Here is a 12,796-nt window from a genome sequence, read left to right on the forward strand (position 1 = left end):
ATGAATCCATTCTTAAAGGCTCTCGTGGTACCATCAACATCCTCAAAGCCTCCAGTTCTTAATACCATTACAATGAGGATTAAGTTTCAACAAGAATTTTGGAGTGGACATATTCAAAACATAACACAGAAAAAGTTATGAGCAATAAAAGTTATATAATTTCTCCTCCTTAAGCAGGAAAGACAGTTATTATTTTCAGTCTTCAATGTGTGTATAGTCACATTTCAAGTGTACAGCCCCACTAAGCTGAAACCAAGAACAAAGGGTGTACCAAGGATAAAATGCCATCCTCCCAGGAACAGATCCTTCTAAGGCTGTGGTAACAACAGTCCTCAGAAGTAGGTTCCAGCTTGTCTACTAGACTGGTTATAACGTTCTTTAGTGTACACGCTTTGTGAAGCCCACCAAAAGTGACAGTCCCATTCTTCTGAAAGCCAGTAAAATAAAAGTGGATTTGGATGTCAATCAACGCAGTTTCACCCAAGTAACTAATGCAGACATCAACCCATGAAGCTTGAATTCCATGTGCCCCAACTCCTAATAAAAAAGATCAGCACTGTGCGCAGGACTTGGCCTGAATCATAAGGTTCTCCTTTCAAATATAGCATGCAATAAATTCAGTTTTGCCATTTGACATCAGATATTGAGTGCTGGACTCTCTAACCCTGGGCAGTCTTATAGTCACTACTCTTTGCTTTATCATAATTGCGTACTTATATTAGGTCATGTATCAACATAAAATGCTATTACTTGGGAATTAGTTCAGATATTATGCCAATCCTTTATGTATGTTAAGTCTAGATTATCCAACCCACCATTTAATAGCTGAAATAACAAATACAAAGCTCAGTTTGCTACTTACTAGTGTAAGAAGGAGATCAGACTCCTGTATTCAATAAACAGCCTTTTAATAACCTAAGAAACTGTAAATACAGTCTTTGACATGTGTTGTTTATAAATCTTATTAAAAATACACTTTGTGACCACCCAGAAGTGTGTACATTTAGAAGGTACAGAAGAGTGTCTCCTGTTTTTACAGATATTTCATTTCCAGAGAGTATTCTTGATTGGTCTGGGAGTAAGGATGTTTACAACTAATTGATCACAACCAGTTAGAGAGGCTCCTACTCTATGTGTCTCGAACATCTCACAGACACAAAGCATTGTATTATTCAGTAGCCATTTCACTTAACACTTCACTAAATTCTTTCTGAAAAATGGCAAATATCATGTGACAGCATCTACTATATAAAACAAACTAATTTAAATTTATTGTGTGGAAAATAGGGAAGAGGATAAAAAGATGGGGTGGTTCTGCAATAACATAAAAGACTTCACGAAGGACAAAGTCCCCAATCCTCGTCACACAGCATGTTCTTAAATACAGAACAGGCCAGCCCCGCTTGCTGGCCAGCAGAATCATGGAGGCAAAACTTCTCACAAGGAGGCTCCTTCGTCAAGGACATTTCTTCTCTGTGTCAGAATAGTACTTCTTAGGCATAAGCCCAAGGTTTTGTTTAGTCTCCCATCGATGTAGAATTGACTGGCTGGATGAAATATCAAGCCGCTTATCTTGATTCTGTAGGGAAAAAAAAAATACACTCAACTCTGTCTGATGAGAACCAAGAGTTTTTACAGCCTGTTACCCTCCGTAATGCCACTAATACATTCAAATAGGTAGATTTGATCTCGATAGCTTGGGGAAGGTAAAACATCTAGAGAAACTTAGTCCATTAGTTTCCTAATAGCAGTTGAAAGAAACCCACAGGTGAGTAAGGAGCGGCTAGATGACTAAGAGGGCTTCTGTAGTCAGACATGGAGAAGGAAAACTTCGGACTTCTTCACAACCACCATGCCAATCTCACCTCTTCTGGCCATTTGTCTTCCCGGGGAAGCCTCTGCAGCCGGTTTTTGGTCAGCTCAAGTTGTAAGCCATCGAACCTGCATTTAAACCAGCGGTGAGCTTCTTCCAGGTTAGCTGTTATCTGAACACAGAAATGGCCACAAGTTCTTTTGGGTACGAGCCTGGGAGATTTACACCTAGCTATCAGAAGACTCAAATGATCAGAGGGATTCTTGCCATGTGTTTGTGTCGTACACTGCACAGCCACTGGGCTGAGGGAACACTCTCTGAGGGAGCACTCTCTGAGTGAGGCCTTAGAGGATGCGTGCAGGTTCCTGCTTCCCAGGCACTTCGTCAGAACCCCCTGCCTATCCTACACCTGGTGGGGCACTAACAGAGAGGGGCTAGCAGCTGTGTGCTTCCAGGGAGCACTAACAGAGTGTGGCTAGCAGCTGTGTGCTTCCAGGGAGCATTAACAGAGTGTGGCTAGCAGCTGTGTGCTTCCAGGGAGCACTAACAGAGTGGGGTTAGCAGCTGTGTGCTTCCAGGGAGCACTAACAGAGTGGGGTTAGCAGCTGTGTGCTTCCAGGGAGCACTAACAGAGTGTGGCTAGCAGCTGTGTGCTTCCAGGGAGCACTAACAGAGTGGGGTTAGCAGCTGTGTGCTTCCAGGGAGCACTAACAGAGTGGGGTTAGCAGCTGTGTGCTTCCAGGGAGCACTAACAGAGTGGGGTTAGCAGCTGTGTGCTTCCAGGGAGCACTAACAGAGTGCATCTAGCAGCTGTGTACTTCCAGGCACTTTCTGACATCAGCGAGGCCATCATGTGGGTACGTGATGGGATAGTGAGATGAAAGCACTGGATTCATTTGCTAGAATGTAACTTGACTTTCAGGAACTACAAAAGTATTTTCAGGTCTGTTGGGACAGCCTGGTAACAGCAACAACTTCCCTCTCCAAACCCAGCCCAACCCTTCCTCCAGGTGTTTTTTGCCAGAAGTACAGGAAAAGACTGAAATAAATTACACCTCCTATTGTATGTCAAATGAGAGGGAACTGACATTGAAACTTACTGAAAAGTCTATTAGAGTAAATAAACAGTAGTGGGTCTCAGCTAATGAATTACTCTGTAAACACAGTAATGAATAGTTCAGAGAAAGTAAACACAGGCTGAGAAGACAACTCATTGGGTAAAGTGCTGGCTGTGGAGGACCGAGGACCTCAGTTTGATTCCCAGAACCCACATCAGAAGATGGTCTGGGTGTGGTGGCATGTACTTGTAATCCCAGAGCCAGGGAGGAGGAGACAAGCAGATCCCTGGGACACGCTGGCTGGTCGGCCTAGTCTAGTTGCTGAGTTCCAGTCCAATAATAGACCCTGTCTCAGGAAAAAAAAAAAAAAGGGTGGATGGTACCCGAGGATACCCAAGGTTGTCCTCTGGCCTCCACATGCATGCTTACACTCATACACACGCACCCCATACATGAACATATATGCATGTGCATTCACACACTCAAAAATGAGAGTAAATGTAACTTTATTAAGGGCACGTAGAAAGCGTCATAGTTGGCACTCAAACTTGGGGCTGTCAAGAATCCTTTTCTTCCTAATATACTCATTGGCAGGTTATACTGCCCTGTAACTTAATGGTCATCCAGGGACAAATGGTAAATGGACAGCTAGGTGACTGTGACACTTTAGAATTTCCTTTGCATGCCACTCTAACACCCACTGACATACGGTGCCAGGCTGTCATTACTGTAGCCTCCAGGGTTCTGCATGGGGAAGAGCAGTGGTGTGAACGGTGCAGGAATATCCAACCACTTTCTGATTAGATTCAGGACAACTCATGTCTGGGAGCAATTCACTTCAGATCCACACCTTGCTGCCCTTCCCTTCTGTTGAGTGGTACGTTCTTAGACATCAGATTTCACTAATATTCTAGCACTGATCATCATCAGGACAGCTTATCTAAAATTCTTCACAATAAAGATGACACTTAGTGAACTGTTGGCCTTTGCCTGCTGTACCCCTGACAACCACGTCACTGGCAGAGTTCACAGTGCTGTGTTTTACAGTTGCCGTACCTGTAAGCGCCTGAGTCTGGCTCACCTGTTCTGATTCCACACTGGCTTCTTTTAGTTTATTCTCTGTTGCTTCTTTACATCTCTTCAGTTGTCTGATAGTTGCTTCCAATTCCTGAAAATGTGATAGATTTTAATAAACTTCCAATGTGCCATATAGAACCAAAATGCTTCAAATTTATAACATGGCAACTAGATCATGAAAACAAGACAGGACACTTCTGAAGTTCTATTTCGTATTTTAATACAATTTAATCTATAGTGTATCCAAAGAGTTTGATTCTGGTTTATGGATTCTGCCAAGAGAAATTAATTTAATGTCTCTGCTCTAGCTCTTTTGTAAAAGCAAACTGAGAATGATGATTATTTTCCATATTTCAAACTACCATGATTTCAGTATGAAATGTCCTTCAAAAGGCTCATGGCTGAATGCTTAATCTTCAGTTGCTGGGTTTATTTGGAAACTCTAGGAAGTGGGGCTAGCTGGTTCCTGCGGGTATTTGAAGGATATACCCAGGCCAGTCCTGTGCACCATGATGTGGGCAGTCTCCTTCTATACGTGCTCCTGTTCTCATGCTGTCCAGCCGGGGTCCAGAATCAACAGAGCCAGGGTCTGCAGACTAAAATCTATGACCTTTGACCTGACCTCCTTTAGCTGTTTGTGTCAGGTGTTCTGGTCACTGCAATAAGGAGAGTAACGATGTATCATTTTTAACATGGATCTTCCTGTTTTACTGCTGTGAAGAGACACCATGACCACGGCAACTCTTATAAAGGAAAACATTTAATTGGTGCTGGCTTACAGCTTCAGACAGTCCATTATCATCACATCAGGGGAACATGGCGCATGCAGCAGGTATGGCTGGAGGAGGAGCTGAGAGTTCTACATCTTGATTCACAGGCAGGCAGCATGGAGTGAACTGACTTGAGCTTCGGAGACCTCAAAGCCCATCCCCACAGTGACACACCTCCTTTAGCAGGGCCCAGCCTACTCCAGCGAGGCCACACCTCCTAATAGCACCAGTCCCTATGGGCCAAGTATTCAAACACATGAGTCTATGGGTCACGGGGGCCACACCTGTTCAAACCACCACAGCAGGCGTTTTACTTTTTTCACAGAGTCTAGGCAAATCTAAGTGCCATTTCACCAGATTTAGGCACATATACTTGCTAGCAACTGTTGAGAGGAACCTTAAGAAGTCTTTACCTCACACCGATTTTCTAGGTCCTGCCTCATTTTCCGCTCGGCCACTAGTCTCAGCTCCTGCTGTTTGTTCCGCGCCGAGGTTTCACACTGGCTCTTGGCTAACCGTTCCATCTCCTTCTGCAGGGCATTCATCTCAGACACAAATCTCTGGATACTCAGAGACTGGTGGGGAACAAGAAGGGACACACGGTGAAGCCAAGCGAACCTCACAGGACCAGTAAACAGTTTGTGGGACTCACACTTTACCTGTTCGTAGTTCTTTTTCTGATATTGGTCCTTAATTATCTCCATTTGCCTTAATTCTTTTTCTATTTGCTGAAAGTAAATGTTAAAATAACATTTAAAAAAAAAGTAATGGCCAGTAGACTGACTTGGGCTTTTAGCTGACTGAATTCTAAGTTTTCAGTTTCTGCTGGGCTCTATTTCCTATCTAGCCCACTGACCCCAAAAGAGTCAGGATGGGCAGTCTTCTGCACACACCGGGTACATGAGGACCGCCCACCTTGGAAAAGATGGATGGAGACAGACATGTACACAGCAGTGTCTCCACCAAAGCAGAGAGGATCCCACAGAGGTAACCTGCCCACTTCCCAGAGAACACACGCTGTTGCCGGGCTCTGAAATGACCTCCCGGATCCCGCAGCATCGGACCCTCCCAACCCGCTGAAGCTGCAAGGGGAGGGCTGGGCTCCTCAGACAACCTTCATCCTCTCCAGATTCTGCACATTGTTTGCCTTGGCCGACAAGTGCAGCTTTATCTGAGCCTTCTGGTTCTTGAGTCTCTCCTTGTTATTGTTCACCACCTTCTCCAGCTCCGTCAGTTTCTGTCGTAGCTCTCGGTTTGTCCGGGACACTTCTACTGATCTGAAGTTGGCTTCGTCAAGAGCTTTCTTCAGCTTAGAAGACAAGAGAACAAGAGAGAAGGTACACTTCTACCTGCTCTTCAGTGAGGGGAGCTTCACTTTGTTCCTGCATTTACAGAGTAGGGGCTGGGGAGACGCCCAGCAGTTAAGAGCGCGGCTGCTCTGGCAGAGGTCCCGGATTCAATTCCCAGCACCCACGTGGTGGCTCACAACCATCTGTAACTCCGGGTCCAGTGGACCTGATGCCTTCTTCTGGCCTCTGAGGGTACTGGGAATGCACATGGAACACAGACCTACATACAGGCCAAAGACTTACACATATAAAAAATAAATAGGAAAATGATATGCATGATGTCTGATTACACAGAGCAACAAATCCGGTGATTTTCACCATTTTTAACATTTGAGAGTAAAATACTCTTTAGATAATGAATGTGAACTATGTATAGTCATGAGCTGCATTTTACAAGCATGACTGTGGAGAGACCTAAGTTCCAGTCTCAGCTTCGTCACCTATGAGTAGGTTTGTGTAATTAACTTCCTCAAGCCTCAGGTTCATCAACTGAAAAATGAGTGGATAGCCTACTTAAGGGGATAAGTTAGAATTAAGTAAAACAAGTAGAGAAAGAAAACAGAACCCAGTTGTTGTAGATATTTTAAGGTGTGTAACATTTGTTTATGCCGTGGAACATTTGTTTAATGATGCAAAAATGTGTTACATTCTTTTTTTTTTTTTTTTTTTTTGGTTTTTTTGAGACAGGGTTTCTCTGTGTAGCTTTGCGCCTTTCCTGGATCGCGCTCTGTAGACCCGGCTGGCCTCGAACTCACAAAGATCCACCTGTCTCTGCCTCCCGAGTGCTGGGATTAAAGGCGTGTGCCACCACCGCCTGGCATGTGTTACATTCTTTTTTTTTTTTTTTTTTTTTTTTTTTTATAATGATTGCCAGTTTTATTCCTCTGGCTAAGAAATCCAGAGGTTAATTCCAGGTTTACATTTCTTTTTAATAGTTCTTCATCAAGTCTAGTGCCTTTATTGCCTCTACAAGCTGGTTACAAATTAATTTTAATTAACTCCCACTTATTAAAAAATCTGCAGTTCTTTGTGAGACACATATTCATTAAAAAATACACAGAAGCAAAAGGCAAAATTAAAACACACCACACAAAAATAAGCACTGTTAAGTTTTTTGATACGTATAATTATACATGTACACACATAATTAGGAATTCTCCTATATATGTGAGCTGATACTAAATATGCTGCTTTTTAATTGTATAATATGGAATGAACACATTTCCATGCACAAGTGTGACACTTTCCAACTGAAAAATAAACGTGGAAAATGGGTCAAAATCCAAAATCCAATGAGATGCTGGTAACAACGAAACTATCTAAAAGAAAATACCAGATAGGTAATTAAAAGTAAAATGAAGTTCAAAGATACATCAGAAAATGCTAAGAGAAAGAAAGCAGCAGCCAGATTTCAATCTCAGAAAGAAAAGCTTTCAAGGCCTGAAGCACACAGGGTAAGGACGGCTTCGGGAATGTCTTTGCTTCCAGTGCATCATCACAAACTTGTTTCTTACTCTTCTTATCTCTTCCCTAAGCCTTTCCAACTCATCTACTCCTCTTATCACTTCTTCAGGGTTCAGATGCCTTGTGGGAGTGTCCTCTTTAGGCTCCAGGCCGGGTTGAGCAGGCTCTCCTCTAAGGCTCCCATCTGCTTCCTCCCCCCCACTTTCTCCAGAAGCCTCAGGATTTTCTCCTGCCTGCTGTGGTGGATCTTCTGAAGGATGGCCTTCATCTGCCTTTGGTGTGTTCTGGGCTGTTCCTTCGTTCTCGTCACAAGACTTTTGCATGTTGAGTGTTTCTTTTTTGAATAAATTAATCCTGTAGGTATCTGAAGATTTTCCTCTCTTCTTGCACCTCGATTTATGTCGCGCCCAAAAGATAAAGAGTCCTGGAAGGAGCCGGGCTACTCTTCTCTAGCAGGACTGAGCTGCTACTGAGGAACTGGGGTGTTACATTCTTTTATGTTGCATTTGTTTAACTCTGTGAAGCTGAGATACCTGTCTAAAACAATTGACCGGTCTAATAAAGAGCTGGATGGCCAATAGCTAGGCAGGAGAAAGGACAGATGGGGCTGACAGGCAGAGAGAATAAATGTGAAGAGAAATCTGGGGGGAAGATCAAGGTATGAGAAAAGGAGGAGGACACCAGGGGCCAGCCACCCTGCCACACAGCCAGCCACGGAGTAAGAAGTAAAGAAAGGTACACAGAAATAGAGAAAGGTAAAAGCCCAGAGGCAAAAGATAGATGGGATAATTGAAGAACAGCTGGCAAGAAACAAGCCAAGCTAAGGCCATGAATTTGTAAGTAAGAGTAAGTCCCCGAGTGTTCATTTGGGAACTGGGTGGCGGGCCCCCCAAGAGCAAAGGGTAAGAGTAAAGAACAACCAACAGCACCTGGTACACAGTCATCGCTCAGATTACTACCACACTACAATCGTTTTCTTGTTGTCTCATGGCTCTAAAACTGAAAATAAATTTAGAGTAGTTGCATACACTTGGCAGGTGTTCACTACTATTGCATGCATTTGATGGTGTTGCTTCTTGTTCTGAAAGCACTTTAGTAATTTTGTCTCATGGAAAAGTAATATGATGAACGACTTTGCATTGTCCTAGTCCTCACAATGTTCCTTTAAATTCACACAACTTGAGTTTTAAAGAGGAGCTGAAGGGGAGGAGCAGAGGGAAGGCTCCTCACGGCTGGGGGTGTCTGACACACCCAGTCAGAGCTTTCTGCCCTTGCTCTCACCACAGGGTTCTGTCTTTAGACCTTACTGGTCCAGCACACCCTCTGCTGCCATCACTGCCATCTATGACCCACTCCACCACGGCCTCAAGGCAGACTAACACCAGCGTCTAGTTATGCTTGGCCATGTGGCACAGATGCTGTCCAAGTTAACTCTTTAAACAAACCTGAAAAGTAGTGGTGATGACCTTGATTTTATGACAGAGGAAATGGGTTCAGAAGTCAAGCCACATAGAAAGAATGAATACGTAGCTAATACAGGCAGGGCTGGGAGTCAGCAATGCTCTGAACTACGCACCACACCAATGACACATTCTGTCACCAGGTTCCCTCACAGGTCACCATTATCACAGATGCTTCCTCTAGGGTTTCAGCATTTTACATTGAGGTTAATTTATGTGTCTGAGTGTTTCACCTGCCTGTATATATGTATACCACATGTGCCTCATCCCCAATAAGGTCAGAGAGGGCACTGGATCCCCTCCAATGGGAATGATGGGGAGGCCATGAGCCATATGGGCACCAGGAACACATTTCTGGTACTAAGTGAGATCAAGAAGTGCTCCTAACTTCTGAGCCATCTCTCCAGCCCCAGGTTTCATTTTTCTATGTGTTCTGAGCAATAAGTTCTAAACAATGGTATTGTTTACATTTAGGATACCTATTTGTTTCCCATAGAACTTGCTTTTTATAACATATTTATACAGTGGTTTGCAGGTCACAAAACTTTTATAAATATTAGTTGAAGTTAACGTGTTAACTGGACCTGTCAATTACAATTACTAAATGTATCAAATTTGTTAAAACACAATTCACCTCAAGTCTTGAGTATGTTTACTACTTTCTGTTATATTTTTTATTACTTAAAACAATTTTTAAATTTAAATACATTTTGATCATATTCTTCTACTTACCCGAGTCCTTCCAGATCTTCTCCCCTCCTGACCCACTGCACTTTAAATTCTTTCTCAATAAATAAACAAAATCCCAACACAACCACAAAACCCCTCAAAACCAAGAAACAAAATAAAACCACACCAAAACCAAAACAAAGCAAATAAAAGCACACAAAAATTTATACCTTCCTCTTCCATGCTCAGTATACAACAGTTACCTGTTTATTCCTCTATTAAAATAGCCTTCTGAGTTACTTGCTCTCTTTGTCAACAGCACCGTTTTGCTTGGCCCTGACTGTCAATACCAGAAGGTATTATGGCTTTCTTATGCCCCATCCGGTCTCTCTTCATTCTCCCCTACTTCCTACTGTCACCACAGTAACTTGAAATTGTTTCCAGAGTGCTCACGTTCACTTGACAATTCACAGCCAGTGGTCGAGCAGGCAAGGCCATGAGGTCAGGTGGCCCATCTATAACTTTCCTTCCCTGATTTCCATTTTTGTAGCTCAGCTTTGCCCAGGCTCTTAAAAAGGCCTAGCCCTGCATCTCTGTGAGACTCAAAGCTGTGTGCTGTTTCCTGTCTTCTAACCCTCAACCAGCCTCACATACCTTGAATCCCTTCAAAACTGTGCACTGCCTCCAGGTATCCAGGAAAAGCCCTCTGAGGTCTTCTGTTTTTCTCATGTCCAGAGTGGCAATCACAACTAAACAAGGGTTATTTGGCTCATGCAGATAGCATGTGTCACATCTTCTACAGCTGCTTTTTGTTGTTGTTTTTGTTTGTTTTATGCAAGGTCTCATGTAGGCCAGGCTGGCCTTGAACTCAATTTGTAGGGGAGGATCACCTTGAACTTCTGATTCTCCTCTCTTTACCTCCCAGGTGTTGGGGTTGCAATTGTGCACCACAATGCCTGGAATGTGTGCTGCTGGAGATGGAGGTCAGAGCTCATGCAGCTGAGCAAGGCTTCTACACACTAAGGTGGATCCCTGGCCCTTCCACTGCTGTTGGGTGTGTGTGCCTCTCCAGAGACAGCAGATACACAGTGGGTGGCGAGGCACCTGGGCTGAGGTGATTAGATCTGTCAGGTGGCTGAATTCTCAGGCCTTGGACAGGAAAGTTCTTAAGGCACCCCTCTGCTTGGCCCGGAACCCTGTATCAGAAACGGCTTTCTTGGAAGTGTTGGTGTGCTGCTTGCTGAGCAGAGGGACCAGCTGCGGGCAGTGCACTGGCTCCACCTCCGCCCTAGTCCTCACCTCGGAAACTTCCCTCTGTGTGGCTTTCTTCGCAGTCTCTCTCTCCACCTGAAACTGCTTTCTCAGGGCTTCGATGCGCTCCGCATGCAATTCCGCTTCCACTTTGGACTCCTCAGCAATCCGCTCTCTGGGAGGAAGCATGATAAATTCACTTTAAAATTTATCTTAAGAGTCAAGAAAGGTTTTCAGGGGAATGTGCAACTCTCTCAAAGGTGTGTGATTTACAATGAGCGGCTCATCGGCCCCCAGTCAACCTCAGGAGCAGCCGCTGAGAACCGAGGGAAGAGGAGCCTGTCATTACCTGAGGTGTTCAACCAAACCTCACTCTGTTCAACGGGATTCAGCCCAGAGCAGGAAAACAGCAGAGGGTACAATCAACACGAGAGGATTGTTGTTTTGTTTTGTCTGATATTAGCTCTTTACTCTCCAGGTCAGTGGTTCTCAACCTTCCTAATGCTGTGACTCTTTAATACAGTTCTTCATGTTGTGGTGACCCTCAACCATGAAATTATTTTCCTTGCTACCTCATTAACTGTAATGTAAATTTCTGTGTTTTCTGATGGTCTTAGGTGACTCCTGTGAAAAGGTTGTCTGAATCCCCCCCTCATTGGGGTCGCACACACAGACTGATAACCAGTGTTTTAGGTTTAAGTTGCTAATTATACTGCTTCCTTTTCTTTGAAGCGAGAGCCTTTCATCTGATCAGCATTCCAGTTTGGGTTCTTTGGTTAAGATCCATGATTAGGCTTCTGAGAATGCAGAAATTCCCTGAAATGATAAGCAAAGTTCATGCGGCGTCTATAATTTTTTACTCTTACAAAGACATGTGAAAGTTGAACACCCATGAACTTAAGCAATGACTCCTTCCTGCCTTAAGACCGAGCAGGGTGGTAATGACTCAGCACGGGACGCTCCTGAGTTACCTTATTTCTCAGAGTAGGTGGATCACGGCCCGGCCTGCCATCCTTTCCCTCGCTGAGCATGCCTTCTGTGTGTTTGGGTTGTGTGTCCACACTCATGTGCCTCCAGAAAAGCCTCTGCTAATGGATTCCATTTGTCCGTGTGGTAGCATGGGCACCGTGTGCTCAGGAGGCAACTGAGGCAGAAATGTGACTCCACCCCACTCTCAGCTCCTGGACCTCTCATGGTCCTGACAGGTAACTTCACTGCATCATCTCTGTACCTGTGGGTGCCTTTACTTTCAAAACTTACATTTATAAGTGTGTGTGTGTGTGTGTGTGTGTGTGTGTGTGTGTCCCCGCAGCACTCATGTGGAGGCCAGAGTACAGTTTTCAGGAATCTGATCTCTTCTAACAAGTGAGTCCCAAGGACTGAACTCGGGTTTCAAGCTTGGCAGCCAAAGTCTTTACCTGTTGAATCATTGCACCAGCTCTTAATGTCAGTGTAATTCTTCCCTCCAGGGTTCATTTCTGCTGCCACTTGTGTAGACATAGCTTCAATTCTCCTTACTGTAGAAGGAACACTCCACAGGATCCTCGCCTAGCCTCACACTCAGTGACAACCCCTCCACTCTTGAATCTCTGAGTTCAGTGGGGCGCTTCTCTCCACCCTCAGATCAGAGCCCAAGCTCTCCTGTAGACCCCGGAAGGACAGCAGCAGAAGCGCTCTTCTTCACACACAGCCTGAGCCTTCATCTTCTCAGAGTCCTCCTGCCTGCCTCTCCTCGCCAGCTGAGTTTTGCTTCTATACGGTCAGGAATTTTCGAGCTCTAGAAGGGTCTTGTTCTGTGTAAACTTGCAGAGCTACTGAAATGGTCCTCTGAGAACACTCGGGAGACAGCAGCTGCACGCTCCAAGGCTCCATCTCCGTCCGGTAG

At 44.5% G+C, this 12,796-nt stretch overlaps 2 protein-coding genes across 19 annotated transcripts in view; both read right to left on the minus strand.

The window, feature by feature from the left end:
• Positions 1-1,249: 1,249 nt before the first annotated feature.
• The window catches only part of Ccdc150 (coiled-coil domain containing 150), a 96,458-nt gene continuing 84,911 nt past the window's right edge, over positions 1,250-12,796 (minus strand). For 13 of the 18 annotated variants that reach the window (XM_076550392.1, XM_076550393.1, XM_076550388.1 and 10 more), the window contains 7 exons: positions 10,960-11,086; positions 5,833-6,027; positions 5,378-5,446; positions 5,132-5,293; positions 3,953-4,039; positions 1,866-1,985; positions 1,250-1,579 (listed from right to left, as the gene is read on the minus strand). In XM_076550392.1, coding sequence (XP_076406507.1) covers positions 1,457-1,579; positions 1,866-1,985; positions 3,953-4,039; positions 5,132-5,293; positions 5,378-5,446; positions 5,833-6,027; positions 10,960-11,086 — 883 coding nt within the window. In that variant the 3' untranslated portion in view covers positions 1,250-1,456. Of the gene's footprint in view, positions 1,580-1,865; positions 1,986-3,084; positions 3,218-3,952; positions 4,040-5,131; positions 5,294-5,377; positions 5,447-5,832; positions 6,028-10,959; positions 11,087-12,796 lie in introns of all 18 variants that reach the window. The other 5 variants (XR_013044164.1, XR_013044166.1, XR_013044167.1 and 2 more) reach the window with 1 other exon arrangement.
• Positions 7,366-8,004, minus strand: LOC102917831 (transcription elongation factor A protein-like 8). Its single transcript, XM_006974870.4, has one exon. It carries the CDS (start codon positions 7,852-7,854, stop codon positions 7,501-7,503), a length of 354 nt encoding a protein of 117 aa, XP_006974932.1. The 5' UTR covers positions 7,855-8,004; the 3' UTR covers positions 7,366-7,500.

Source organism: Peromyscus maniculatus, chromosome 13, assembly GCF_049852395.1.
Source record: "Peromyscus maniculatus bairdii isolate BWxNUB_F1_BW_parent chromosome 13, HU_Pman_BW_mat_3.1, whole genome shotgun sequence".
NCBI classification, from domain to species: Eukaryota; Metazoa; Chordata; class Mammalia; order Rodentia; family Cricetidae; genus Peromyscus; species Peromyscus maniculatus.